We start from the raw sequence: 25,629 nt of genomic DNA, 5'->3' as shown, positions 1-25,629 counted from the left end.
TACGATGAAGGACTGTCCTGCTTGACCTCTCACCTCACCTGTTGTCATGGTGACCCTCCGGCTAAGCTGCCACCAGTCTTCTCCCTTGAGCTCTCGCTAACTAGAGAGCAGCCCTAGCCCATTCCTGGTGAAGAGCTTAAACGTGAAACGTCGACTCTCCTGCTCCCCGGATGTGCCTGACCGGCTGTGCTTTCCCAGTACCCACACGTTTTGACTCTGATCTCCAGCATCTGTAGTCCTCACTTTCTCCTCCTTTAGCCCTCTGGCCTGGTAAAATTATGGTGACTTTACGTTTAGTCCAAATGCAAGCTATGCTGTAGGAATTGTTCCCTGCCTCAGCTTGACTGGTTAATGGTTGGGGATGTGTTAAGAGTCCTGTTGGCTGCTGCTTTCCAATTGAACCGCCTGTGCAAACTAGCTATGGGGGAGGGGGAAGGTGAGCTGTACATGAACATAAGGGATTGTGGCTTTGATCCAAAGGGACAGTGGTCAAACATCTCTGTGGTGTCTAATCTCCTCTTTCTACCCTCTGTTGTGAACCTGGTCTGATGGGGAACAATTCAAGCTTTACATGTGGCTACATAATACTCGGGATATCGCCAAACATACCCTTCAGACCAAATTGATGTCTGGTCAGATTTGACTTGTACTCGCTAGCGATCAGAGTAAGAGACCCGCACATCCTGAGAGGGTTGGACAGGGCGGAGGTATTGCCCCCTCTCGGCCAATTATCAGAGAACCCCTACAGTCCGTGAAGTCCCTGAACTTTGGCAAAGGTGTGCACCACTGGCTGAAGACAAACTCCCCACCGACGACAACAACAGGCAGCATCGCATTTGGCATTGCAGTAGAACCTACCTCTGGAGGTTCTGCCTTCCCAAGGTGTGTCCAGATGGCAGACCTCCCATCTCAGTGGGTCATTTCCAGTGTGCCATCTCTCTCGGACAAGAACTGGACACGGTTCCAGAGCTGAATGCTGACAACAGCAAGCTGCATATTGACATCGCATGATATCCCACAGCCTTGGGCTTCAAATTCTCTAAATATATTTGTTTCTGATGAAGGGCTCTTGCCTGAAACGTCAATTCTCCTGCTCCTTGGATGCTGCCTGACCTGCTGTGCTTTTCCAGCACCACACACTCGACTCTCTAATCTGCAGTCCTCACTTTTGCCTAAATAAAACTGTTTCTGTATTTCATTTTAAGGTTTGAACTTCATGACCACGGAGGTTTAATTTCTGACACGCTTTTCTTGATGACTAAGTCAGAACACCTCTATCTGTTAACGCTGACAGCATGAAGTATGTTCAAAAAAGAAATGGGAACGTGGATTTAATGTTCACATCTGGCTCATTGTCATATGGCACTGTCCACAATGTTTGAAGATGTTGGCTCCATTCTGGATAAGCAAGACCCCAGTAGCAGTATTGAATTTGAATGATTTGAAGACGCTGGTGTTGGACTGGGGTGTACAAAGAAAAAAAATCACACAACAGCAGGTTATAGTCCAACAGATTTACTTGGAAGCATTAGCTTTTGGAGTGCTGCTCTTTTGTCAGGTGACTATAACCTGGTGTTGTGTGATTTTTCTTTTTTATGTTGAATTTGAACTTCACAGGAACGTTACCAAACAAATACTGAGCCAACTAACCAATCAAATGACCAGGAGATTTCACGAGCTGTCTTAAGGGCGGCAGCATAGCAATGATTTAGGAATGGAATTCCAGGGCTTGGCACCCACCACTAAAGGCACAGCTTCTGAGATTGGAGTGATTTATTTTTGGCAATGGACAAGAGGCTAGATGGAGAGGAATTGTGCGCTCTTTAGAGAGAGCTGTGAAGCTGGACAATGGAGATAGAGGGGTGAGATCACGGAGTGATTTGACAACCAGGATGGGTATTTAAATGAGTGTTTGCCTGGGAGTAATCTGAGGGGTAAGGGTGGTGGGGGGTGGGGGGTGGGGTGGGGGATGGGAATGGAACCTGTTGCACATTGAAACATGTGAGGCTAAAGACCATTGTAGTTCATGTTGGAAACAAATGGTAATGAGGATCATTGGCCAACCACTTCAACTCTCTGTCACACTCCCCCAGGGCATGCAAATCTTCTCCACTGCCAACCAAAGCCACTTATCAACTGGAGGAAGAAAGCCTCACCTTCCACCTTGGGACCCTACAACCATATGGCATCAACATTAACTTCACCAGAATCCATATCTCCCCACCTCGTCCCAGATTCAACTTGGCACTGTCCTCTTGACCTACCAATCTTTCTTCCCACTATCTGCTCCACCTTGCTCACCACCCTATCACCATCCCACCTACCCTCCTCTCCCACGCCCCCCCCCATTTATCTCTCAGTCTCCTTCCCCCTTCGCTTTTCTGATGAAGGGCTTATGCCCAAAACGTCAACTTTCCTGCTCTTCGGATGCTGCCTGACCTGCTGTGTTTTCCTCACACCACCCTTTATGATTCTTGCTCTTTCTCTACCATTCCACATTGTGGCTGACCATCTATGTTGATCTCGCACTATCCCTGAAATCCTCTGGCTCTTGAAAATCTATTCACCTTGACTTTGAATTTTGTGAGGAGTGAGCATCTGCAGTCACTGGCTTAGACAACTCTCAAAGATCCACAATCATCCTCGATGAAGGTATTTCTCCTCCTAACTCCTAAATGGCTCAGTCTTTGTGGTTGTGGTCTCACATCCTCCGCTTCTGAGCCAATGGAAACACTCTCCTCCTGGCACTACCCACGAGACCCGGTATGATTTTCGGTTGGATCGCTAGTCAGTCTTCTCAATACCAGGAAGTCTAGGCTGTGTTTGCTCAGTCTCTTGTAATCATCAGCTTCCCTTTTTTTTGTGTACTGTGGCATTGTAGCTATCAGCCAGGCAGTAAGTACAGTATGCACACAATTCACAACAAGAGCTCCAATATATCGGCAGCTCAGCACTGTTGATCCTTGAGCCCATTACCCTGATACATTGATACTGTTGGGTTGTTGCTGGTGTGCAGATGCTGCCTAGGGGTAGAATTAGGCTCTTTGGTCTTGAATCACCCGTCTGTCTGTGTCTCTCTCTCTGTGTCTCTCTCTCTCTGTCTGTGTGTCTCGCTCTCTCTCTCTGTGTGCGTCTCTGCCTCTCTGTGTGCGTCTGTCTCTCGGTCTGTCTCTCGGTCTGTCTCTCGGTCTGTCTCTCGGTCTGTCTCTCGGTCTGTCTCTCGGTCTGTCTCTCGGTCTGTCTCTCGGTCTGTCTCTCGGTCTGTCTCTCGGTCTGTCTCTCGGTCTGTCTCTCGGTCTGTCTCTCGGTCTGTCTCTCGGTCTGTCTCTCGGTCTGTCTCTCGGTCTGTCTCTCGGTCTGTCTCTCGGTCTGTCTCTCGGTCTGTCTCTCGGTCTGTCTCTCGGTCTGTCTCTCGGTCTGTCTCTCGGTCTGTCTCTCGGTCTGTCTCTCGGTCTGTCTCTCGGTCTGTCTCTCGGTCTGTCTCTCGGTCTGTCTCTCGGTCTGTCTCTCGGTCTGTCTCTCGGTCTGTCTCTCGGTCTGTCTCTCGGTCTGTCTCTCGGTCTGTCTCTCGGTCTGTCTCTCGGTCTGTCTCTCGGTCTGTCTCTCGGTCTGTCTCTCGGTCTGTCTCTCGGTCTGTCTCTCGGTCTGTCTCTCGGTCTGTCTCTCGGTCTGTCTCTCGGTCTGTCTCTCGGTCTGTCTCTCGGTCTGTCTCTCGGTCTGTCTCTCGGTCTGTCTCTCGGTCTGTCTCTCGGTCTGTCTCTCGGTCTGTCTCTCGGTCTGTCTCTCGGTCTGTCTCTCGGTCTGTCTCTCTGTGTGCTTGGTGACACCTCAACATTTGAAAGCTAGGCTAACATGTGGAGGAAGGCCATTTGGAGGTTGGTGCTGCTGTAACCATATCCCAGCATGAGCCAACAGCTTTAAATCATATTTTGTTTTGGAGGAGGGTAAGAGGAGGACTGACTGCACGTGGCAAACTGGCTCCCGAATGGGTTTAATATGCCATGTCCTCACTCAGTGCAACATGTGAATGTGCTTGGGTTGTGTGTGGGCTTTGAACCAGGGTTCTGTCCCATTCTACTTCTGGTTGGACTGTTTCTGGACTTTAACTGTCATGCACCGTTCCCTGCCCTGTTCGATCCACACGACGAAGTTTCAAAAATTGATCCCTCCAGCTCAGTGCAAAGTGAGATCACCCTGTCCATTCAGCACGTGGTTCCTTCTATTCCCAAATGAGCCACCTCTTCCCACCCCCTCTCCACCCCCACCCCCACTCCGGCCTATCACCCTCACTTTAACCTCCTACCACCTATCGAATTTCCAATGTCCCTCCCCCAAGTCCCTCCTCCCTATCTTTTATCTTAACCTGCTTGGCACACCCTCCTCATTCCTGAAGAAGGGCTCATGCCCGAAACGTCGATTCTCCAGCTCCTTGGATGCTGCCTGACCTACTGCGCTTTTCCAGCAACACATTTTCAGCTCTGATCTCTAGCATCTTCAGTCCTCACTTTCTCCACCTCTTCCTACTGCCCATTTTGTTGTTTTTTCGATAAGTCACCAATGTGCCTCTCTGTGGCCACCTCCGCTTAATAGAGTCAGAGATGTAAAGCATTGAAACAGACTCTTCGGTCCAACCCGTCCATGCCAACCAGATATCCCAACCCAATCTAGTCCCACCTGCCAGCACAGCCCCATATCCCTCCAAACCCTTCCTATTCGTATACCCATCCAGATGCCTCTTAAATGTTGCAATTGTATCAGCCTCCACCACATCCACTTAATGTTATCATTCAGACTGCTCTCTTTCAGTACTACAGCCGTGAGACCATTCACCAACAAGACCATATCATATAGGGTGTAGGTTTGCTCGCTGAGCTGTAGGTTTGATATCCAGATGTTTCGTTACCTGGCTAGATAACATAATCAGTGGCGACCTCCAAGTGAAGCGAAGCTGTTGTCTCCTGCTTTCTATTTATATGTTTGTCCTGGATGGGGTTCCTGGGGTTTGTGGTGATGTCATTTCCTGTTCATTTTCTAAGGGGTTGATAGATGGTATCTAGATCTGTGCGTATGTTTATGGCGTTGTGGTTGAAGTGCCAGGCCTCTAGGAATTCTCTGGCATATCTTTCCTGCAGCTACAGCGAGCAAACCTACCCCGAAACCTCAACCTGAGCTACAAACCTTGCAAAAACCATATCATATGTCCGTCTTGCCACTGAAATCATAAATTGTTCTTAATATTTTAAAATTTCGTTATGTTCTATACTCTTGAGAGCAATATGTAATAGATCAGTTACTGTTGGCTTTACCAATGATGCTTTCACATTCTGAATGAAAAGGCCTTACCCCCCACACTCTTTCTTTGTATCTTATTTCCAAGAGCCATCAGAATAACAGGAACACCAAATGGCCTATCCTTTTTTTTTTATTTTTGGTGTGCTCACTCCTCGTGAATCTTGATATTTTGTGCCTCCAATATCCCAGCCCTGATGACCAAAGGGTCACTCACTTCCTGTCTGCTGCTGTGACCAGGAATAAACTGCCACCATGTAGTTGAAGTGGACCATGAAGATGCAACTGTCACTGAGGGGTGTTAATGTTAGTGTTCAATTTCAGCCTCTGGTGACTGTCTGTGTGGAGTGTGCATATTCTCCCTGTGTCTGCCTGGGTTTCCTCTGGGTGCTCCGGTTTCCTCCCACAGTCCAAAGATGTGCAGGTCAGGTGAATTGGCCATGCTAAATTGCCCCATAGTGTTCAGAGATGTGTAGGTGAGGTGCATTAGTCTGGGGTAAATTTAGGGATAATAGGTGTGGGAATGAGTCTGGGCCGGTTTCTCTTCGGAGGGTGAGTGTGGACTTGGGTCGAAGGGCCTGTTTCTGCACCGTAAGGATTCTATAACCCACCTAGCCTGCACATTCGATTCGATTTTAAATTAGATTTGATTCCCTTAGTTTGGAAACAGACCCTTCAGCCCAACAAGTCCACACCGACCCTCCAAAGAGTAACCCACTCAGACCCATTTCCCTCTGACTAATGCACCTAACACTACGGGCAATTTAGCCTGGCTAATCCACTTGACCCACGCATCTTTGGACTGTGGGAGGAAACCGGAGCACCCAGAGGAAACCCACGCAGACACAGGGAGAATGTGCAAACGCCACACAGACAGTCACCCGAGACTGGAATCGAACTTGGGACCCTGGTGCTGTGAGACTGCAGTGCTAACCACTGTGCCACCATGCCGCCAATCCTGAACACCAGATTTACCATGGTCAATCCAGCCTTGTGTAAATAAGTGTCTTCCAGCCATAAGATGTAGCTGCAGTAGCAGGCCATTCAGCCCATTGAGCCTGCTCTGTCATTAAATGAGATCCTAGCTTTTCTGCCATTTTTATTCTTCCCTTTTCAGATAATAATCCAGTTCCCTCTTGAATGCCTGAATAGAACATGCCTCCTCTCCAAACCAAGGAACTGGGTGTGTTGGAAATCAAATTGTGGGGAAAAACTCAGCAGGTCTGACAGCAGAGAGACACAGTTAATGTTTTGAGTCCATTGACTTTTCAGAATGGGATCACTGGCCCCTGAAACATTTGTTGTGTTAACATTAACATCTCTTCCAAAGATGCTGCCTGACATGTTGAGTTTCTCCAGCATTTTCTGTTTTTGCTTCTGCCACTATCTCACGTGCTCAGCAACCATTCCAGGTCCTAACCACAAACCGCAAGACATGGAATTTCCTTGTGACTCCAAAGCTGCTTTAGCCAATGACCTGAAACCTGTCTCCTTGTTCTCAGTCTGCCCACGAGTTGGAACGGTTCCTCCCCCATCTGCTCTGTCCAGGTCCTTCGTCATCTCCGATACCCCGATCAAATCTTAACGGCATCTGTAATGTCAATGTGTCTGCTGAATTTTACATTTTTAAAATAAAATCTTTTGTTTTTGATCAAGGATCAATGCGATACCTTGAGTGCTCAGCACTCACACAGCGAGGTCTAAAGACTGTGTTCGATGAGGCCATTCGTGCCGTGCTATGCCCAGCTCCTGAGGAGAGGAAAAAGAAGAAATGTCTGCTACTGTAAAAGGTATTTGTTTTCTCATTCGAATTAAATATATAGGATTTAGCAATGGGCTACTTGGGTCCTGGGACCACCTCCATAGCAGACTGGTCCCTGATGCTGTTCATCCTATCCTTTTACTCCATATCCCTTGATTTAGTCTTTTCCAACAAAAGCCGGTCCAGATCAGCATTCAACATCCTAATTGCCTGCAGCATCTTCAAGCCTTTTGACTTTTATGATCTGCAGGGGACAGGGCCAAGTATTTTCCTCATTTCCACTGTCTTCCCGTCAAAATGTCCACTGTTGATTTCCACCACTCGCTGGAGGAAGCAGGTTCTCTCTTTGTTCTGCGCCATGTGCTTAAACCCGGGTTCAATTCCCGCCTCAGGCGACTGACTGTGTGGAGTTTGCACATTCTCCCCGTGTCTGTGTGGGTTTCCTCCGGGTGCTCCGGTTTCCTCCCACAGTCCAAAGATGTGCAGGTCAGGTGAATTGGCCATGCTAAATTGCCCATAGTGTTAGGTAAGGGGTAAATGTAGGGGTATGGGTGGGTTGTGCTTCGGCGGGGCGGTGTGGACTTGTTGGGCCGAAGGGCCTGTTTCCACACTGTAAATAATCTAATCTAATCTAATCTAATCTAAACATTTTTAAACACTTCAATCTTCCACACTTGAGAATAATCTTCTCGAGCGTTCCCTATGGATGAAGGACAGTTTTTGCCCACTGCAATTGGAAGAGATCTAAAATGGCTGCTGGATCCACTATGTGATCTACAGCTCCTACCACAGGAGGGATGTGTGGAGATGGGTCGCTGGGAGGTTTGTGTACTTTCAGCACCCTAGGCTTCATCTGTTGCTTGTTCTCAGCATCTTTCTGCTGAAGTGTCATGCTCATTAAGACTTCTCCACTTTGGTCATAAGCCGGGGTCTTGCATGAGTTGGCAGGGACAAATGACTGCTTCAGGATGCTCTGGGGACATCCCTATAAAGTGTTCCCACTGTCCACGTAGGAATCTCCCGCTACACCCATGTTCGGAGTAGACTCTGGATAAAAGCAAATTACTGCAGATGCTGGAATCTGAAACCAAAAGAGAAAATGCTGGAAAATCTCAGCAGGTCTGGCAGCATCTGTAAGGAGAGAAACAAGCTGATGTTCCGAGTTTAAGTGACCCTTTGTCTTGCTTTCTCTCGCTCCCCACTCTCTCATCACCTTATTCTCTCCTCTTCCCCCTTTGCTACCCTTCTCCCCTGTTTTCCATTTTGCCTCTGCTTCACCACACCCCCCACATTTTGACACAGCACTGGTTTCAGGCTTGGTCATTCACAGCTCCTAATCTCCCTATAATCCCTCTATGCACTGTTATTATCATATTCTTATTGCTACCGGAGCCATGACTCACCTTCTCTCAGCCTCCTATAAAAACCTCCCTATTTCTCCCCTTTTTTTAGCTTTGACAAAGGGTAAGTTAGACTTGAAACGTCAGCTCTTTCCTCTCCTTACAGATGTTGTCAGACCTGCTGAGATTTTCCAGCATTTTATCTTTTGGTTTCTGCATAGACTCTGTTGTTTCAGAAGATTAAGATCAAGGAGCTAGTTCTGAATGATTGGTACAGGGCAAATTGGCTTGGGACTGGAGGCTGAAGTTGGAGCATTCAAGGGAGTGCAAGCTAAATCCACGTAACCCTTCTTTTGAAGTTATTCTTCTAACTTCAAGACACTTTCTATCTCCTGTTGTGCAATCCTTCAAATAAGTGGTGTGTCTGTGGCCTCTCTACCTCTACTCATTCAAGCTAAACCAAGTGGCTCCGAAATTAACATTTTACCTCTGAGCTGAAGTTCATCAAACCGCCATCATTGTTCACTTCCTACTTCCCTTCTATCTCGGCCCTCGCAAACCGCCATCCACGTTTTTTTTGATTTGTTAGCTCTGTGACCCTGATCCCCCCCCCCCCCCCCCCCAACATTGGTTGGATGGCCGACTTGTGACACAGAGCGACCCCAACAGTGTGGGTTCAATTCCCACATCGTCTTGAGATCACTGTGGAGGTCCCAGTCTTCCCGGCCTTGCATCTCACCTGAGCGCGTGGTAATGCTCTGGTTCAACCCCCTGCCCAACATGTGTGTCTCTAATGAGTCAGCAAAACGGCGATCCTTTGGGATTTCTGTGACCACGTTTAACATGACACTTTCTTGGTTCTAACGTCTTTTTCCTTTTACAGTTTGTGCAGTGGCCCATTGTCTCCAGTCGAACCAAAGAATGTATTGAAAGGCTAGAGTTCGAGCCGAGTGTCCTGGAATTGTGAAGCAATCTTGTAACATACATTTTGGGGATGTAACATTACAGTTTTAATTACGTGTTTTTAAAGAAAAAATATTTTTGCTAATTGTTTTCCTTGTAAATTGTGCATTAAGACCAAAAAAGCATGTTACTGTTGTAAGCGTTAATTGATTAGGAATCCTGTCGTCCAACAGGCTGGCGATCGCAATCCCCCACAATGATTGGTATTCGGTTTGATGTCTTCAAATCTGCCTCAAAACTTCTTGAGGGAGGAAATATTTTCTTCCTGAGCCTTCCTATGCTTCTATTTGAGCCAGTCGCTCCTAATTTTCTCCCAGAACATCCACTTGTCAGAGCAGAGGCCGTCAATTCCTGGATTAACTCCTTGAGATGCAAAGCATTTTAAAACTCTTTACCTCCAGGAGACAGACTATAGAACTTTGCTCGTTTTTAACAGAGTAATATCTTTTCCTCTTGAGCTAAATCTTTTTTGTTGTTCAGAAAGTCAAAATATTTGTGTAAGGAAAGAGTAGTTACCAGCTGGAACCAAAAGCGAGCATCAAGCAGCCCCCCATTGTTAGCTGTAGCTTAGTTAAATATAGAGCTCTGAGGCACCAGTGAAAATTTTAGGGATTTCAAATTCAGAATTGCTGCTTCTTTTTTTTTTTGGCAAACTATTACATCTATAACTATAAATAACACCTGTAACTCACTTCCCCACAACAAAATCTGCGTGAAATGAGAGTACAACTACTGGCTGCCAGTCAGCATTGTGTGGGGAATGGGGTTAGGTACAGTGTTCCAGGACAGGGTCCCCTTCTGTTCATTCTCAGGCTGGCTCAGGTAGGGGTGGCACTGGGGGTTGGACGAGGTTGGGGCAGACTTGCTTGGAGATCAGATGGGCTTTACTCTGTAGCTAAGTCATCCCAGCATCTTCCTTGAGTTGGGGGGTGATGGTGGGGAGTTGGGGTTGCAATACCAAGAGCTGTGGGGGCAAATGTTTTGAACTCTGGAGAATCTGGCTTGAGCCTTTCCGCCTTTACCCGCCTGTTAACCCCCAGGACTGCATCTCTGCTCCTAACCTGTTTCTACTGTTCCACAGTTACAACAATCTGCATTTGCACAGCGTCTCTGTTACAAAAAGCTTCTATCCTTCACTGGAGCGATTAGTCATAGAGATGATCAGCAGTCCATCTTCAGTCCAACTCATCCATGTTGAGCCCAGGTATCCTAAATTCCCCTCTAGTGTAGATTCCCCTCCTCAGGAGATGGGGTGGGGAGGGGGTTTGGTTTGGGAGCATTAAAAGGAGTGAGGGAGGGGAAAGGAAGCAGTAGATGGAGGACTTTGTGTTTCAAAGTGCAAGCAAGTCGAAACCTGGTCACCACGTGGATTTGAACACCCGTGTGGTGGGCAGGGCACTGAGATGATGGAAGTGAATGTGCCCCTTTCTCAGCACCATATTTATTTGCCTTTAAGTGGGGTGAGGGAGAGTCTGTTCTCCCATCACAGGGAGGGCCCTGCCTTACATGGAGAAAGCTGTAAACAATTTAACTTGTCGTTGATGGCATTTTGACTGTGTGGTTCCCGTCTTGACTGCAGAGAGGGCCACGCTTGGTTGCTCCCATCATGCCTTGCCCACCACCTCTCTTTTTAAAAAAAAAAAAGTCACCAGCTTAGAGACCAATTTTGTACTAATATTTCCCCACTCCACCCATCAGGGGGTCACTGCCCTTGGGACTTCTCAGGATTCCAAATTGTATTCTAACTTCTTGAAGACTCTAAGGAAGATCTGTTGGTTAGTATTGGGGGTTCCCTGTCCTGATACACCTGCAAATAAAAAATGGCTGTCTTGTATCAAAAACAATTAATACTTCTTGAAGCCGGCCCCCCCTTTTCCCCCCCCCCCCCCCACATCTGCAGTTTGCCTGTTCCCCATGCTTCAGTTGTGTTGTCCTCCAATTGTCATTTCAGGTCTACAACCCCTGCACCTCCTGGAATATTAGCTTTTATGTGCTTCATGTACAATCACTATATATTTTAAAATTCCAGTAGGTACCCTGCTAGACTGCATTTTTTTTAATACAGGTGACAGATTTATTAGAACATGATCTGCAAGTTTCAAAAGCAAAGTGACTTCATGCAAGAGTTTGTGGGCTCAACGTAACCAGAAGTTGAGGAATTTGCTACAAATTTCAGTTTTTCTAAGGAAATAAAATCTGCAATCTGTAAGCATGACCTGTTTGGCTTTTATTTTTGATCTTCTGTTTTGTCCTTTTGCCCCTCTCCTCGTAACATGTTTCTCCACTTGCTCAATTACAACAATCTGCGTTTGCATAGCATCTCTGACGTTATAAAAACCTTCTATGCTTCACTAGAACAATGAGTCATATATGTACAGCACAGAAACAGGCCCTTTAGTCCAACTTGTCCATGCTCACCCCAGATATCTTAACCTAATCTAGTCCCATTTGCCAGCATTTGGCCCCTATCCATCCTAAACCCTTCCTATTCATATGCCTATCCAGATGCCTTTTTAAATGTCATAATTGTACCAGCCTCTTCCACTTCCTCTGGTCAGCATGGATGAGTTGGGCCGAAAGGTCTGTGTCTGTGCTGTACAATTCTATTTATGACTCCGTTATGATTATAAAACATAGAACTGTGGATGCTGAAAATTTAAAATAAATATAAACAAACGGCTTGGCAGCATCTGTGGAATGAGAGTTGACGTTTCAAGTTCAATGACACTTCTTCAGAACTCACACTCTCTTTCCCTGCCTGAAATGAATCAGCAAGCCACTGTGTTGTATCAAAGGACTGTAGGAAGATGGCCCAGTGGGTGCACTTACACTGTGCGGAGTACAATAGTTCAGGAAGGTCACTCATCACCAGGGCAATTAGATTAGATTTCCTACAATTGTGGAAACAGGCCCTTCAGCCCAATCAATCCACACCAACCCTCTGAAGGGTAACCCACCCAGACCCATTTCCTTTGACGAATGCACCTCGCTCTATGGGCAATTTAGCATGACCAATTCACCTGGCCAGCACATCTTTGGACTGTGGGAGGAAACCCACGCAGACATGGGGAGAATGTGCAAACTCCACACACAGTCGCCCAAGGCTGGAATTGAACCTGGGACCCTGGTGCTGTGAGGCAGCAGTGCTAACCACTGAGCCACCGTGCCGCCAATAGGATTGGCCAATAAATGCTAACTGACCCAGCAACACACTCATCCCACGAGCAAATAGAGCACTAAAATGATTTTGCTTTTTGTATCTAATGACTTTATCTCTGAAGATATGATAATATTGCAGAGTGAGCAGCTGTGATGATACACTCAGCACTTGTGTGGCTAGACTAAGTATCTCACGTCAATTGCTTACGTTCATTTCACCTCTGAATAACTTTTTCCTTGAGGCCAGGTTGCCCAGGTGACCATCAATATTTCCTGCCTCTGTAAGTTTCTGTGTTTATTAAACTGAGAAATGATTGTGAGAAATATTTAACCGAACACTCTGAGCTGGGCGGAAATCTAATTGATTTTCTTCCTTGGCAACTGGAGTATGTTGTGGCTAGCTGAGAGCACAGCTTATGCAAACCCATCTAATTCCCTTCATTGCCTCTTGAAAAGATCATGACCAAGAAATTGTGGGATCTCGTAATGAAATCAATGAGGCAAGCTGTCCTTAGCCTTGTTGTAACCTGCAAATTGCAATGCCAGGAATCTAATTAATGAATCATCCGAAAGCGCTCAAGCAAATTAAAGCAGGTCGTTCATTAAAAGATGAGAGATAAGCAAAACAGAACTTTGTACCGTAGATGTTGCCTTGTAAACAGCTTGCAAGTCCTTGCAGAGTTTGACTTGTGCACCTGGCGTGAGTGTGGCCGATTGGTTATTTGGAATGTCTTCAGCATTTGGTGCAAGAATGAGCTTGACTTAAACTCACGCATGTCTTCTCCACACATCCCATTGTCACTCGCTGCCTGGCCAGAGGGTACAATACCAGGAGGTCAAATGTACAATTGCTGTGTGGAAAGTTGGGGCTGACTAATAATGAGTCGAGAGTGCAGTGCTGGAAAAGCACAGCAGGTCAGGCAGCATCTGAGGAGCAGGAGAATTGACGTTTTGGGCATAAGCCCTTCTTCAGGGAAAGCCCCAGATACTGCCTGACCTGCTGTGCTTTTCCAGCAGCGCACACTCGACTCTGATCTCCATCATCTGCCATCCTCACTTTCTCCTAGCTGACTAATAATGAGTTTACTATGCCATGGCTGGAAAAAGGGATGTCTTTTAGGACAACTAAAACTATAGACTTTTGGGGAATGAGGGATGGGTGGGGGGGGAGGGGAGAGAGGGGGCTTTGTGGAACATGGGTTAATTTTGCATGTCAAGCTGACTTCTATGCTGCAGTTTGTACAGCCAGCATCTCTTTGTTGGTAAGAGAGGGTTATTGGTTGACTAAGTTGACCAGGCAGCTGGTTTGCATAGCAGTGACACCAGTGGTATGGGTTTGATTCCTGCACCAGCTGAGGTTACCATGAAGATTCTTCTTGACCTTGTCACTCACCTGAGGCATGGTGTCCCTCACCTGCGGCATGGTGACCTTCAGGTGAACTCCCTACTAGTCATACACTCATAGGATCCCTACAGTGCAGAAAGGGGCCTTTCAGCCCATTCAGTCTGCACTGACCCTCAAGAGCATCCCTCCCAAACTCAGCCCCCTGTATCTATCCCTGTAACACTATAATTCCCGCTAACCCACCTATCTTGCAAATCCCTGAACACTATAGAGCAATTCAGTATGACCAATCCACCCTAACTTGCACTCCTTTGGACTGTGGGAGGAAACCAGAGCATCTGGAGGAAACCCACACAGACACAGGGAGAATGAGCAAACTCCCCACAGACAGTCACCCGAGGCTGGGATCGAACCCGGGTCCCTGACACTGAGAGGCAGTAGTGCTGCCAGTACAGTCGTTGCTCTGTAATGAGAGACTGGGACTACAGGTAGTTCTTCTATAATGTAATGGTTGTGTTCTTGTGCATTATAGGAAAATCACATTTTAGATATAACGCTTAAATTGTTGGCATTGTAATAGTGTTTTAGCCAACACGTGTTTAAAAAGTTCACACTTTAGAAATAAGTGGCCCCGATTTGTCAATCTTGTTTCAGCTAATTCGTGTTAACAAAATGCGCATTACTTTGTATGGTGACTTGCAGTTCTTAAGAGCCTTATATTTCTGGATGAACTAAAAAAAAGTCGATAAGACGTGAGTGCAGAATGAGGTCATTCAGCCCATCAAATCTGTTTTGCTATTCAATAAGATCTTTGCTGATCTGATAATGCTCAACTCCACATGCCTGCTTTATTCCTATAATCTTTGATTCCTTTAATGATTAAACATCCTTCTCTTCCAATAATGAACATATCTAAACTAACCTGAACAGTCCTTTGTGGTAAAGAATTCCACAGATTCACTCCCCTCAGAGAGAAGAAATACCTCCTCATCTATTTGCCATCTCAATCTAATACGTAAGTAGAGTCATAGAGATGTATAGCATGGAAACAGACCCTTGGGTCCAACTCATCCATGCTGACCAGTTATCCTAAATTAATCTAGTCCCATTTAGCCCATATCTCTCTTACCCCTTCCTATTCATGTAACCATCCAGATGCCTTTTAAATGCTGTAATTGTACCAGCCTCCACCACTTCCTCTGGCACCTCATTCCATACCAACTCTGTGTGAAAACGTTGCCCCTTAGGTCTCTTTTATATCTTTCCCCTCTCACCCTAAACCTATGCCCTCTAGTTCTGGACTCCTCCACCCCAGAGAAAAGACTTTGTCTATTTATCCTATCCATGCCCCTCATGATTGCATAAACCTCTATAAGGTCACCCCTCAGCCTCCAACTCTCCAGCGAATCATATAAGTTGCATGTAAGCAGACAGCACTGCAGAATGTGTGGGAGTTTAAATCACACCCATTCTTTACATCAGATACTGAAGATATTAACTTTTCGGTTCAGATTGTATTTAATTAAATAGACGTAATTAAATTTAAATTCCCCATCTGCCGTTATGGGTCTTGAACTCCTACTGCCACATAACTGAGCCACATCTCTGACTTATCATCCCAGTTCGTCGTGTTGGCAAACTCTCTTTCAGCACCTCTGGGAGTTCAGCGGTGTGGGGGGGGGCAAGGCTAAAGATTTAACCCATAGATGTCGATGTCCAAACTCACAAACCAGCTCACTTTCAATTTCAAGTTGAGAATCAGGGAGCTGCACAAAATGTAGCACTCCAAAGACATATTCCCAAGCCGCATTGGCTTGCACTCATAAGAACAAGTGCAAGCATGCCAAATTTTGAACAATTCCAGCAGTTTACAGTACAGGATTAGAAGTCACACAGCACCTGGCTTTAGTCCAACAACTTTATTTAAAATCGCAAGCTTTCGGTGCGCTGCCCCTTCAGGCGGAGTGAGGAGATGCAGACAGGCACAGAGTTTGTAGGCAGACTGTAACACATTTCCTACAGGAAAATAGGGTGTCGTTTTGTTGGCAAGTCAAGTCTCTGGCTGAGGCAAAGCAATGGTAGTCCGATTGGCTCCCCAACTTCAAAAATGTGGCATTCTTGCATTGGTCCTGATGAGGCCAGAAGTTACAGTGACAATCGTTTTCTACATGGTGTGAAGATAATGGACTTTGATAGTGATTTACTGAGTTCTCTCTCCAGGGATCCTCTGCTACCTTTTTGTTCGAGTGCGTGAATATTTGAAAAGGCTTGAAGGGGCTGACTACAACTATCAACAGAAGCAGAAAATCGGTAAAAAAATTATCATTGCTATGCACCAATCTGATTGAGGATGTTATGGACCAGACTAGACACCCTCAAAACATTTCAAGAAAGCAGCCCAGACCCTAACTTTGCTGGTTGTTTTTAGCAAATGTATAGTGGATACTCTAGGAGAGATGCAGCTGGTCAAACCACTTACTTTTAAACAAAACAGGATTTATTTAGAAGATTAATAAATGAAACACAAACAAAGGAAAACAGAATAACGAACAACTTAACCTATACAGAAACCCTACAGACTATCCCAACTTAATGATGCTGTTTCAAATATTTGCAACAATTCCCATAAACACCCCTTGGTGCAAAAAGTAAAATCAAACAAGAGAGACAGAGATTCAACTTGGAATACCTTCTTCCATGGATCTATTTCTTGGAACAGCAAAGTCAAATTGGCTGACTGCTTTCAGTGAACAGTCAGACTGCTAAAACCCCAAACCAAACCAGAGTCGAGCTGAGCTGGGAGAACTGGCCACTCCCCTTTTGTTGTACAAGTGTTTTTTTTTTCAAACTTGAAAGCCTTTTACCTGAGGCAGTATCTGTCAGCTGTAATCAAATTAGCCCTAAAACCCATCCAAGCCCAGACTTTTCGGAACCTGTGGTTTTACCACCTCCTGAGGGAAAAAAAAACCAAGGACACCATAACCTTTTAAAGGAGCAGCAGCACATTAAGAGGGAGAACTGGGAGGTCATACAGTCAGAAGCATAGAACTCCAGGGATTGGAAATAGGCCCTTTGGCCCAACTTGTCTATGTCATCCAGTTTTCACAATTAATCTTGTCCCATTTGCCTCCGTTTGGTCCATATCCATCCATATCTATCCCATCCATGTACCTGTCCAAATGTTTCTTAAATCACAAAGCTGTACTCACCTCCACCACTACCTCTGGCACCCTGTTCCAGACACTCACCACCCTCTGTGTGAAAGAATTACTCCACTGGACCCTTCTGGTCACCTTAAACTTATGCCCCCTAGTTTCAGACTCCTGTACCCTGGGGAAAAGCAGCTGGCTATCTTCCTTATCTATGTCCCTCATGATTGTGTAAACCTTTACAAGTTCACCCCGCTGTCTCCTATGCTCTAGGGAAATAAAGTCTCAGCTTTCCCAGCCTCTCCTTATAACTCAAACCTTCCAACCCAGGTAGTATCTTAGTAATTTTCTATCTGCACTCTTTCTAGTTTAATAATATCCAGAAGATAACCAGCTAATGGAGCTTTGCCACTGCCGCTCAGTGTCAGTCTGACCCATTCCAGAACTTTCTATTAGCTTTGGGGATGTGACAGGGGAGAAGTGGGAGTGGGGAATGGATACGAGTCGGGAAAGGGTTAACTGGCATGGTTTTGAAACATCGACATAAACTGCACTCCCTCCATGATATCCAGTTACCATAGCGATGTAGCTGGCTGAGGTGAGGTGTCACAGTACACTGATTGGGGCTTAATGCTGTTTCAGAAGCGAAAATAGCAGTCACTTTGATGCTTCTAATCAGAACAAAAGGAAGGATGGTGCTCCACCTTCAGGAATATTAGCTCTGGCTAGGGTCGCTGTTCAAGTGAAAACACCACCAGTTGTGAAAGCCAAGCTGAGGAAACGCTGGCTCATCTTTCTCGTTGCCAGAAGCCTGCCTGTCCCTGGCAGCTGTTGGCATTCAATGCCTTTGGCCCTGTTAGTGCATCTCTCCATACCCAACCAATGACGGCCAATAGGCAATTTGAACAAGAGACAGTGCTCAACACAGCTAAATCTTGTTCTGACCGACAGAGGAATGGTCTTTCGTAGAATTCCTGCACTGTGGAAGCAGGCCATTCAGCCCATTGGATCCACGCCAACCCTCAGGTAAGAGCCCTTCATCGATTCCTGAAGAAGGGCTCCTGCCTGAAACGTTGATTTTCCTGCTCCTCGGATGCTGCCTAACCTGGTGTGCATTTCCAGCACCACTCTAATCCAGACCCTAACTTTGCTGGTTGTTTTAAGCAGGTGTACAGTGGATATTCCAGGAGAGATGCCACGAGTCAAACCACTTAGTTTTAAACAAAACAGAATTTATTTGCAATATTACTGAATGAAACACAAATAAAAGAGAACAGAATAACCTAACCTATACGAAAACCCAACAGATCATCCCAATTTAATGATGCTATTTCAAATTTCTGCAACCATCCCCTTGGCAACAAAGGTAAAATCAAACATAGGATCTTACAGGAGAGAGAGAGATGGCAGAGGAATCAGCCTGGAACACCTTCTGCCATGGAGCTGCTTCTTGGACCAGCAGTCTCATACTGACTGACTGCATTCCTGAAGAAGGGCTCATGCCCGAAACGTCGACTCTGTGCTCCTCGGGTACTGCCTGACCCGCTGTACACTTCCAGCGCCACACTTTTCAGCTCTGATCTCTTGCATCTGCAGCCCTCACTTTCTCCTATAATCAAAGTTGGCCCTAAAACCCTTCAAACCTTTTCAGAATTGCTGCTTTTACGACCTCTCTGAAAAAAAAGCCAAGGACAGCGTGACCTTGTTAAAGGAGCAGCTCTGTTGCACTTCCTGCAGAAGGCAAAGCTGATCGAGCACTTCCTTTGGCTTTGTTACTCAAAGCACTGGCCATGAGTCTGTGGCCTGAACTACTCACCCCAGTCCATGCTGTCAGATGGATTAAGCGCAGTAACTCTCCTCTCCCCACCAACCATCTCTTAACACCGTAAATTGTTCCAATCTGGAATGTAGGTAAAAGCAGAGCTCAGTAATCACTTCCAGAAAGGGAAACTGAATGATGCAGCGCATTATCAGACAAACCCTTGAAGCAATTGAGCAAAGGGGCTAGTGAATATGGTTGGTCTTTGGAAGACTCACAGCAGTCACGATGGGCTGAATGGCCTCTTTCTGTGCTGTGTTACCGGGTGCTTTGATGATTTTTAGCCCCAGTGATAAACAAGAGCCTTGATTCATTTTTGTTTCAGAACCAACTCTTTTTGAGCTCCCTATTTCAGTTGTTTCTTGGGTTGCATGGGGGAGTTGGTTATTACCACTGGGCTATGAATCTAGTGAAAACCAAAAGAACTGCAGATGCTGTAAATCAGATACTGTTATTAACCTAGAGAGCCAGGTAATATTCTAGGGAACAAAAACCGAAATTACTGGAGAAACTCAGCAGGTCTGGCAACATCTCTGGGAAGAAAGCAGAGTTAATGTTTCCCTTCCTCAGCACTGTTAGTAGCCGGAGATAAGTGGTATTTATGCTGAAGTTGGAGTAGAGGTGGGGGGGGGAGGAGGGAGGACAGCCCAGAGTGAGAGATGTTGGGGGCACAATGGCCTAGTGGTATTATCACTGGACTGTTAGACATAGAATCATAAAATCCCTACAGTGTGGAATCAGGCCCTTTGGCTCAACAAGACCACACTGACCCTCCGAAGGGTAACCCACCCCCTACTGTATTACTCTACATTTACCCCTGACCAATGCACCTAACCTATACATCCCTGAACACTATGAGGCAATTGAGCATAGCCAATCCACCCTAACCTAAACATCTTTGGATTGTGGGAGGAAACCGGAGCACCCGGAGGAAACCCACACAGACACGGGGAGAATGTGCAAACTCCACACAGACAGTCGCCCAAGGCTGGAATCAAACACAGGTCCCTGATGCTGTGAGGCAGCAATGGTAATTCCTGATGAAGGGCTTATGCTCAAAACATTGACTCTCCTGCTCCTAGGATGCTGCCTGACCTGCTGTACTTTTCCAGCGCCACACTTTTCGGCTCTGATCTCCAGCATCTGCAGTCCTTGCTTTCTCTCTGTTAACCCAGAGACCCAGGTAATGCAATTGGGAACCAGGTTTGCGTCCTGTCATCGCAGGTGGTGGAATCGAATCCAATAAAAATCTGGAATTAAGACTAATGATATCCATCGGTCCATATCTGGCAAAAAAAACATCTGGTTCACTAGTGTCCTTAAGGGAAGGAAACTGCCATCCTTATTCAGCTTCTCTTTTGCTCTGGTCTGCCATCCATAATCATCTTGTTTGCTTATGCCTTTTATAATTTTTTTAAAAATTCACTCATTGCTGGCAAGGCCAGCATTTATTGCCCATCCAGAGGGCAGTTAAGAGTCAACCACATTGCTGTGGGTCTGGAGTCACATGTAGGCCAGATCAGGTCAGGATGGCAGATTTCCTTCCCTAAAGGACATTAGTGACCCACTGACAATTGGCAATGGTCATCATTGGACTCCGAATTCCTAGATTTTTTTATTATTGGATTCAAAGGAAGTGGTGGAGGCTGGTACAATTGTAACATTAAAGAGGCATTTGGATGGGTATATGAATAGGAAGGGTTTGGAGGGATATGGGCCGGGTGCTGGAAGGTGGGACTTGATTGGGTTGGGATATCTGGTCAGCATGGACCGAAGAGTCTGTTTCCATGCTGTACTGCTCTATGACTCTAAATTCTGAGATTTGAACCCAGTCCCCAGTAAATTGGGTGGGTGTCTGGATTAGTAGTTGAGCGACAATACCACTGGACCTTCACCTCCCTGCAAGTACAGTCCCTTGTTTTCTCTTCAAGCCCCACATGCTCTGCATGTGACAGACCATGGGGATCGCAGAATGGATCATAATGAGCCAGGGTGGAGTGAGTCATCCTCGGCTACACAGGACTGAAGAATGTTGGACAGTTGTTCATAGAAGAACATCTCTCTCATACGAAAACCTTGGAATCTCTTATATGAGTGGCATAGAATTTTATTGAGTTTTACGAACAACAGAGAAAAAGTGACCTTTGTTGGCTTGGACTTGAGAGACAAAGACACACTATGTCGTTCTCGGACTAAATATATCTCAATCTATTGTGAGTCCCCCAGCATCCCACATTCTGACTGCGAGCTCACAATTGTGCGGTTATAGGCTAATATTTCTCAACCTTCAAAGCAACCAAAGGATGAAAGATGCCTCTTTATGCACCCTCAGCACCTTGAAAGAAAGAAAAAAACATTTCCATGATTGTTTTTCAATCTGCAGGAGAGAGCCAGAGTTAACTAAAAAAAAACAGAAGTGAACAGGGACAAAAGGAACCGGGGGAAGTTGCTGTAAGAAAGGTTGAGTTCTATTGGAAGTGATTAGTTAGAAATAAACTGCTCCCACTCACTGCCTACATGCACTTAACTCTAGCTAAAAGTGCAAAGCTTTTATAGAGACTGGACTACTGCTGTTTCAAAGTCTAACTGTGATTCCAGGGCACAAATTGGATTTAGCAGGTGCCAGAACAGATGGGGATTATAAAACCTGAATTAATCGGCATGAATTTGGAGTTAGTCAGTTTTAAGAATACAGCACAACTGACTACTCCTTGGAACACTGTGAAACGAGAGAATTAATAGACATCTGCCTTCTCCAAATGTAAAAGCATCAGTTAGAATTAATCCCAAGGACAATTCCATCACATAATTCACTCCATTTCAACATGTGGCGGTGAACTTAAAGGTGACCACTGAATCTGACAGGTTGGCCATTGAGATTTCAAGATAGCAGGCCAAATGTTTGTAAAAGCATCATGAGATGGGAGCAAGGCCAGCTATTGTTAACCCTCCTATAACCGTCTTCTGGGAGCAGGGTTCCCATGGTGCCCTTGTCCATCCAGGTCATAGAGGTCAGAGGTTAGGAAGGCACTCTTGAGGGGGACTTGGTGATTTGTTGCTCAGCAACTTCTACACACTGCTGTCGCCATGGTGAGTGGGAGGGGAGACTTGGGAGTTAAAAGTGATAGATGTGGTGCCAGAGTGATGATACTGTGGCTTTAAGAGGTATAGTTTGCCTTGGTTTCTTTTAGAGAGAGAGAGACTGGGGGAAGGTCAAGAGTAGTCTATGAGAAGATAAACAACTTGTGAGTCCTTGGGTTTTTTTTTAAGTTCGAACAATAGAGGCAGCCTGAGTGGGTGTGATCAAGCTCCCTCAGTTCCAGGATATTTGGATTAACTTTCAATAATTGTTGCTGGGGGTCTCAGCAACATTGGAAGGCAGCAAATCTCTCCCTGCTGCTACACGCTCTCTCCAAATTGTCTTCGGATGTTCTTTCCTCCTGGATTAGAGAACTACATGTTTTCTGAATTTGCCTTTTTGCCAAGGGGTGTATTTTATGGTATGTTACTATATTGGAGCAGTTAATTAGTAATAGTTACTGTATCTATTATTCTGTTAAATCGAGTTTAGTTATTCCAAGTTTTTCTTGCTGTTGTGTAATTTAACTTTAGCGTTTGAATAAATTGTGTTTTGCCTAGTAGTTTGACCAATCTCGAAAACAGAACCTGACATTTACCTTTAAAATTAGAAAAAGTTAGGGTCTAGGCTATCTTTGTAGCAGATTTTGAGGGGATCTGATCTGGTCCATAACACCCGTCAAGTGGAGCTGCTTTGCTCTGGATGGTGTCAAGCTTCTTGAGTGTTGTTGGAGCTGCACCCATCCAGGGAAGTGAGGAGTATTCCATCACTCTCCTGACTCGCCCCTTGTAGACGGTGGATAGGTTTTGGGGAGTCAGGAGGAGAGTAACTCATTATAGACTATCCACCCTTGAGGTGCTGTGCTGTTGGAGGCCACATATTTCAGTTTATGTGTGACAATTTGAGGAACAGCAGGTGAGTTACCTATGGTATTTATCCCTCACTCAACAAACCAAAACACAATATTATCTGGACATGATCCCATTGTTATTTGTTGAGTATTGAAATGTAGAAAATAGGAACAGGAATAAGCTATTTGGTCATTTGAATGTGGCAAAGAGCCCCACAGGTTCACGATTCTCTGGGTGAAGAAATATCTTCACAGCTCAGTGCCAAATAGCCTATCCAGTATCCTTATACTGTGACACCTGGTATTGAATCCCCCTACCATCAAGAACATCCTTGCTGTGTCTACCCTGTCTAGTCTTGTTAGAATTTTATAGATCTGTAAGTGATTCCTCCCTTATTCTGCTATACTCCAGTGAATATAATCCTAACTGATCCAGTCTCTCATTTCATAGGTCAGGCTTGCTATCCCAGGAATCAGTCTCGGGCGCTGGACCTCCTGATTGGCCAGCAGCTCTTGCTGACCTTGGATAACCATCTCCCCAGGATCCTGAGTCCACATGGGTGGCCAAAACCACTGCCTGATTGGAATGTAGCTCAATGAACTTTCTTGGGAGGGGACAGCACAGGTCTCATTGAGAGAAGGAAATCTGCTGTCCTTACCCAGTCTGGCTCACATGTGACTCCAGATCCACATCAATGGGTTTGACCCCTAACTGCTGTCTGAAAAGGCTGGGCAAGCTACTCAGTTTAAGTGACTCTATGTACAAAGACCGGTGCAATGGGGGAAAAAACACGCCCAATGCCACCCTCACCCTGATGGCCACCTTTGTGTGTGGCTGCATCAAGCTGTGCGTGGATCCCCGGTACGCAAACACCAAGTGTCACTACGTACTGAGGTTCTACCTGTCCCCGGTGCTGCGAAGGATGGGCCTGGCCTCGCTGCCGCGGAACGCTCCGAGTAGTTGGACCGTTCCGTATCACCTGTCCTTCGTGGAGAAATTTATGAGGAAAAACACCTTTGACCACAAGTCCATCAGGAAGTGGTCAGCACGTAGCGTCCTTGAGACCCTTCGGGAAAAGGAGAGGGCGGATCCTGTCGAGCGGTTCCCTGAGCAGACTGTCAAAGCCATTTGGCAGAATGCCTCATCGCCAGAACTTTCCAACAAGCACCAAGACGTGGCTTGGCTGGTGGTGAGAAGGGCTCTGCCTGTGAGATCCTTTATGCACGCCCGGACTCTCTGCCGCACCGCACGCTGCCCTCGAAGTGGCTGCGGGGGGGACGAGACTGTCACACACCTCCTTCTGGAATGTGCCTATGCAGAGGAAGTCTGGAGAGGAATGCAGTGGTGCTTGTCGAGGTTCGTCCCGAGCAGCGCCGTGACGCGGGACTCCGTGCTCTACGGCCTGTTCCCCGGGACTCACACCGAGACGAACATTAACTGCGCCTGGAGGATCATCAACTCGGTGAAGGACGCTCTCTGGGCGGTCCGAAACCTGTTGATCTTCCAGCTGAAGGAGTTGACCCCGACCGAGTGTTGCAGACTGGCACATTCCAAGGTCCAAGACTACGTGTTGAGGGACGCGCTGAAGCTTGGGGCAGCTGCCGCCAAGGCGCGGTGGGGAAAGACCACGGTGTAAGATCGGCCCTGCCGAAAGAAGAACAGGGGGCCCATACAGACGTTTTTTTGGGCTCTGCTGATGCCTCAGCCAAATATATGTATATATACAAGATTGAAAAAATGCACAGGATTGTAAAGGACAAGAATAAAGTCGAATCTGTGTTTGTAAATATGGACATATGTATGGCATGATCCAATGTACAGACCATCAAATCATTTATGAATAAAGTATATTTTTGAAATAAAAAAAAAAAGTCCCAGCCAGTCTCTCAGTTCAAGGGCCAAAATGGTCAGAAATGGCCAAAAATTGATGGCCAAAAAGTGATGCATACGTCGCCATGGAAGAATCGCAGCTTCCTTTGGGTCAGTGGGGGGAGGTGCAGTCCCAAAATCATTGTGTCTAGTTACCAAATGTAAAACTAACATTTATAAACAGCCTGCTTAGACATATGATGACACCCTTCAAAGGCAGGTCGGGCAGCATGGTAGGTTAGCACTGCTGCATCACTGCACCAGGGACCCGAGTTCGACTCCAGCCTCGGGCAACTGTCTGTGTGGAGTTTGCACATTCTCCCCGTGTCTGCGTGGGTTTCCTCTGGGTGCTCTGGTTTCCTCCCATAATCCAAAGATATGCAGGTCAGGCGAATTGGCCATGCTAAATTGCCCCATAGTCACAGAGTCATAGAGATGTACAACACAGAAACAGACCCTTCGGTCCCACCTATCCATGTTGGCCAGTTATCCCAACCCAAGCTAGTCCCACCTGCCAGCACCCGGCCCATATCCCTCCAAACTCTTCCTATTCATATACCCATCCAAATGCCTTTTAAATGTAGCAATTGTACCAGCCTCCACCACTTCCTCTGGCAGCTCATTCCATACATGTACCCTCTGCATGAAAAGGTTGCCCCTTAGGTCTCTTTTAAATCTTTCCCCTCTCACCCTAAACCTATGCCCTCTAGTTCTGGATACCCCCACCCCAAGTGAGAGACTTTATCTATTTATCCTATCCATGTTCCTCATGATTTTATAAACCTCGATATGCCGAGGGATGTGTAGGTAAGATGCATAAGTCAGGGGTAAATGTAGGACAACAGGGTAGGGGGATTGGGTCAGGGTGGGTTACTCTTCAAAGGGTCATTGTGGACTTAAGACCATAAGACATAGGAGTGGCAGTAAGGCCATTCGGCCCATTGAGCCCACTCAATCATGGCTGATGGGCATTTCAATGCCACTTACCCGCACTCTCCCCGTAG

The 25,629-nt window shown here is 46.2% G+C and overlaps 1 protein-coding gene across 1 annotated transcript in view; it reads left to right on the top strand.

The window, feature by feature from the left end:
- Window positions 1-11,563, top strand: part of LOC140489287 (ras-related C3 botulinum toxin substrate 1-like) — a 78,560-nt gene extending 66,997 nt beyond the window's left edge. The window contains exons 6-7 of the mRNA XM_072588673.1: window positions 6,946-7,079; window positions 9,275-11,563. Of these exons, the coding sequence (XP_072444774.1) occupies window positions 6,946-7,076 (131 nt within the window). The 3' untranslated portion in view covers window positions 7,077-7,079; window positions 9,275-11,563. The remainder of the gene's footprint in view (window positions 1-6,945; window positions 7,080-9,274) is intronic.
- Window positions 11,564-25,629: the final 14,066 nt, after the last annotated feature.

Source organism: Chiloscyllium punctatum, chromosome 18, assembly GCF_047496795.1.
Source record: "Chiloscyllium punctatum isolate Juve2018m chromosome 18, sChiPun1.3, whole genome shotgun sequence".
Taxonomy (NCBI): Eukaryota; Metazoa; Chordata; class Chondrichthyes; order Orectolobiformes; family Hemiscylliidae; genus Chiloscyllium; species Chiloscyllium punctatum.
The sequence above is the reverse complement of the archived record's forward strand: the minus strand, read 5'-3'. Positions and strand labels throughout refer to the sequence as shown.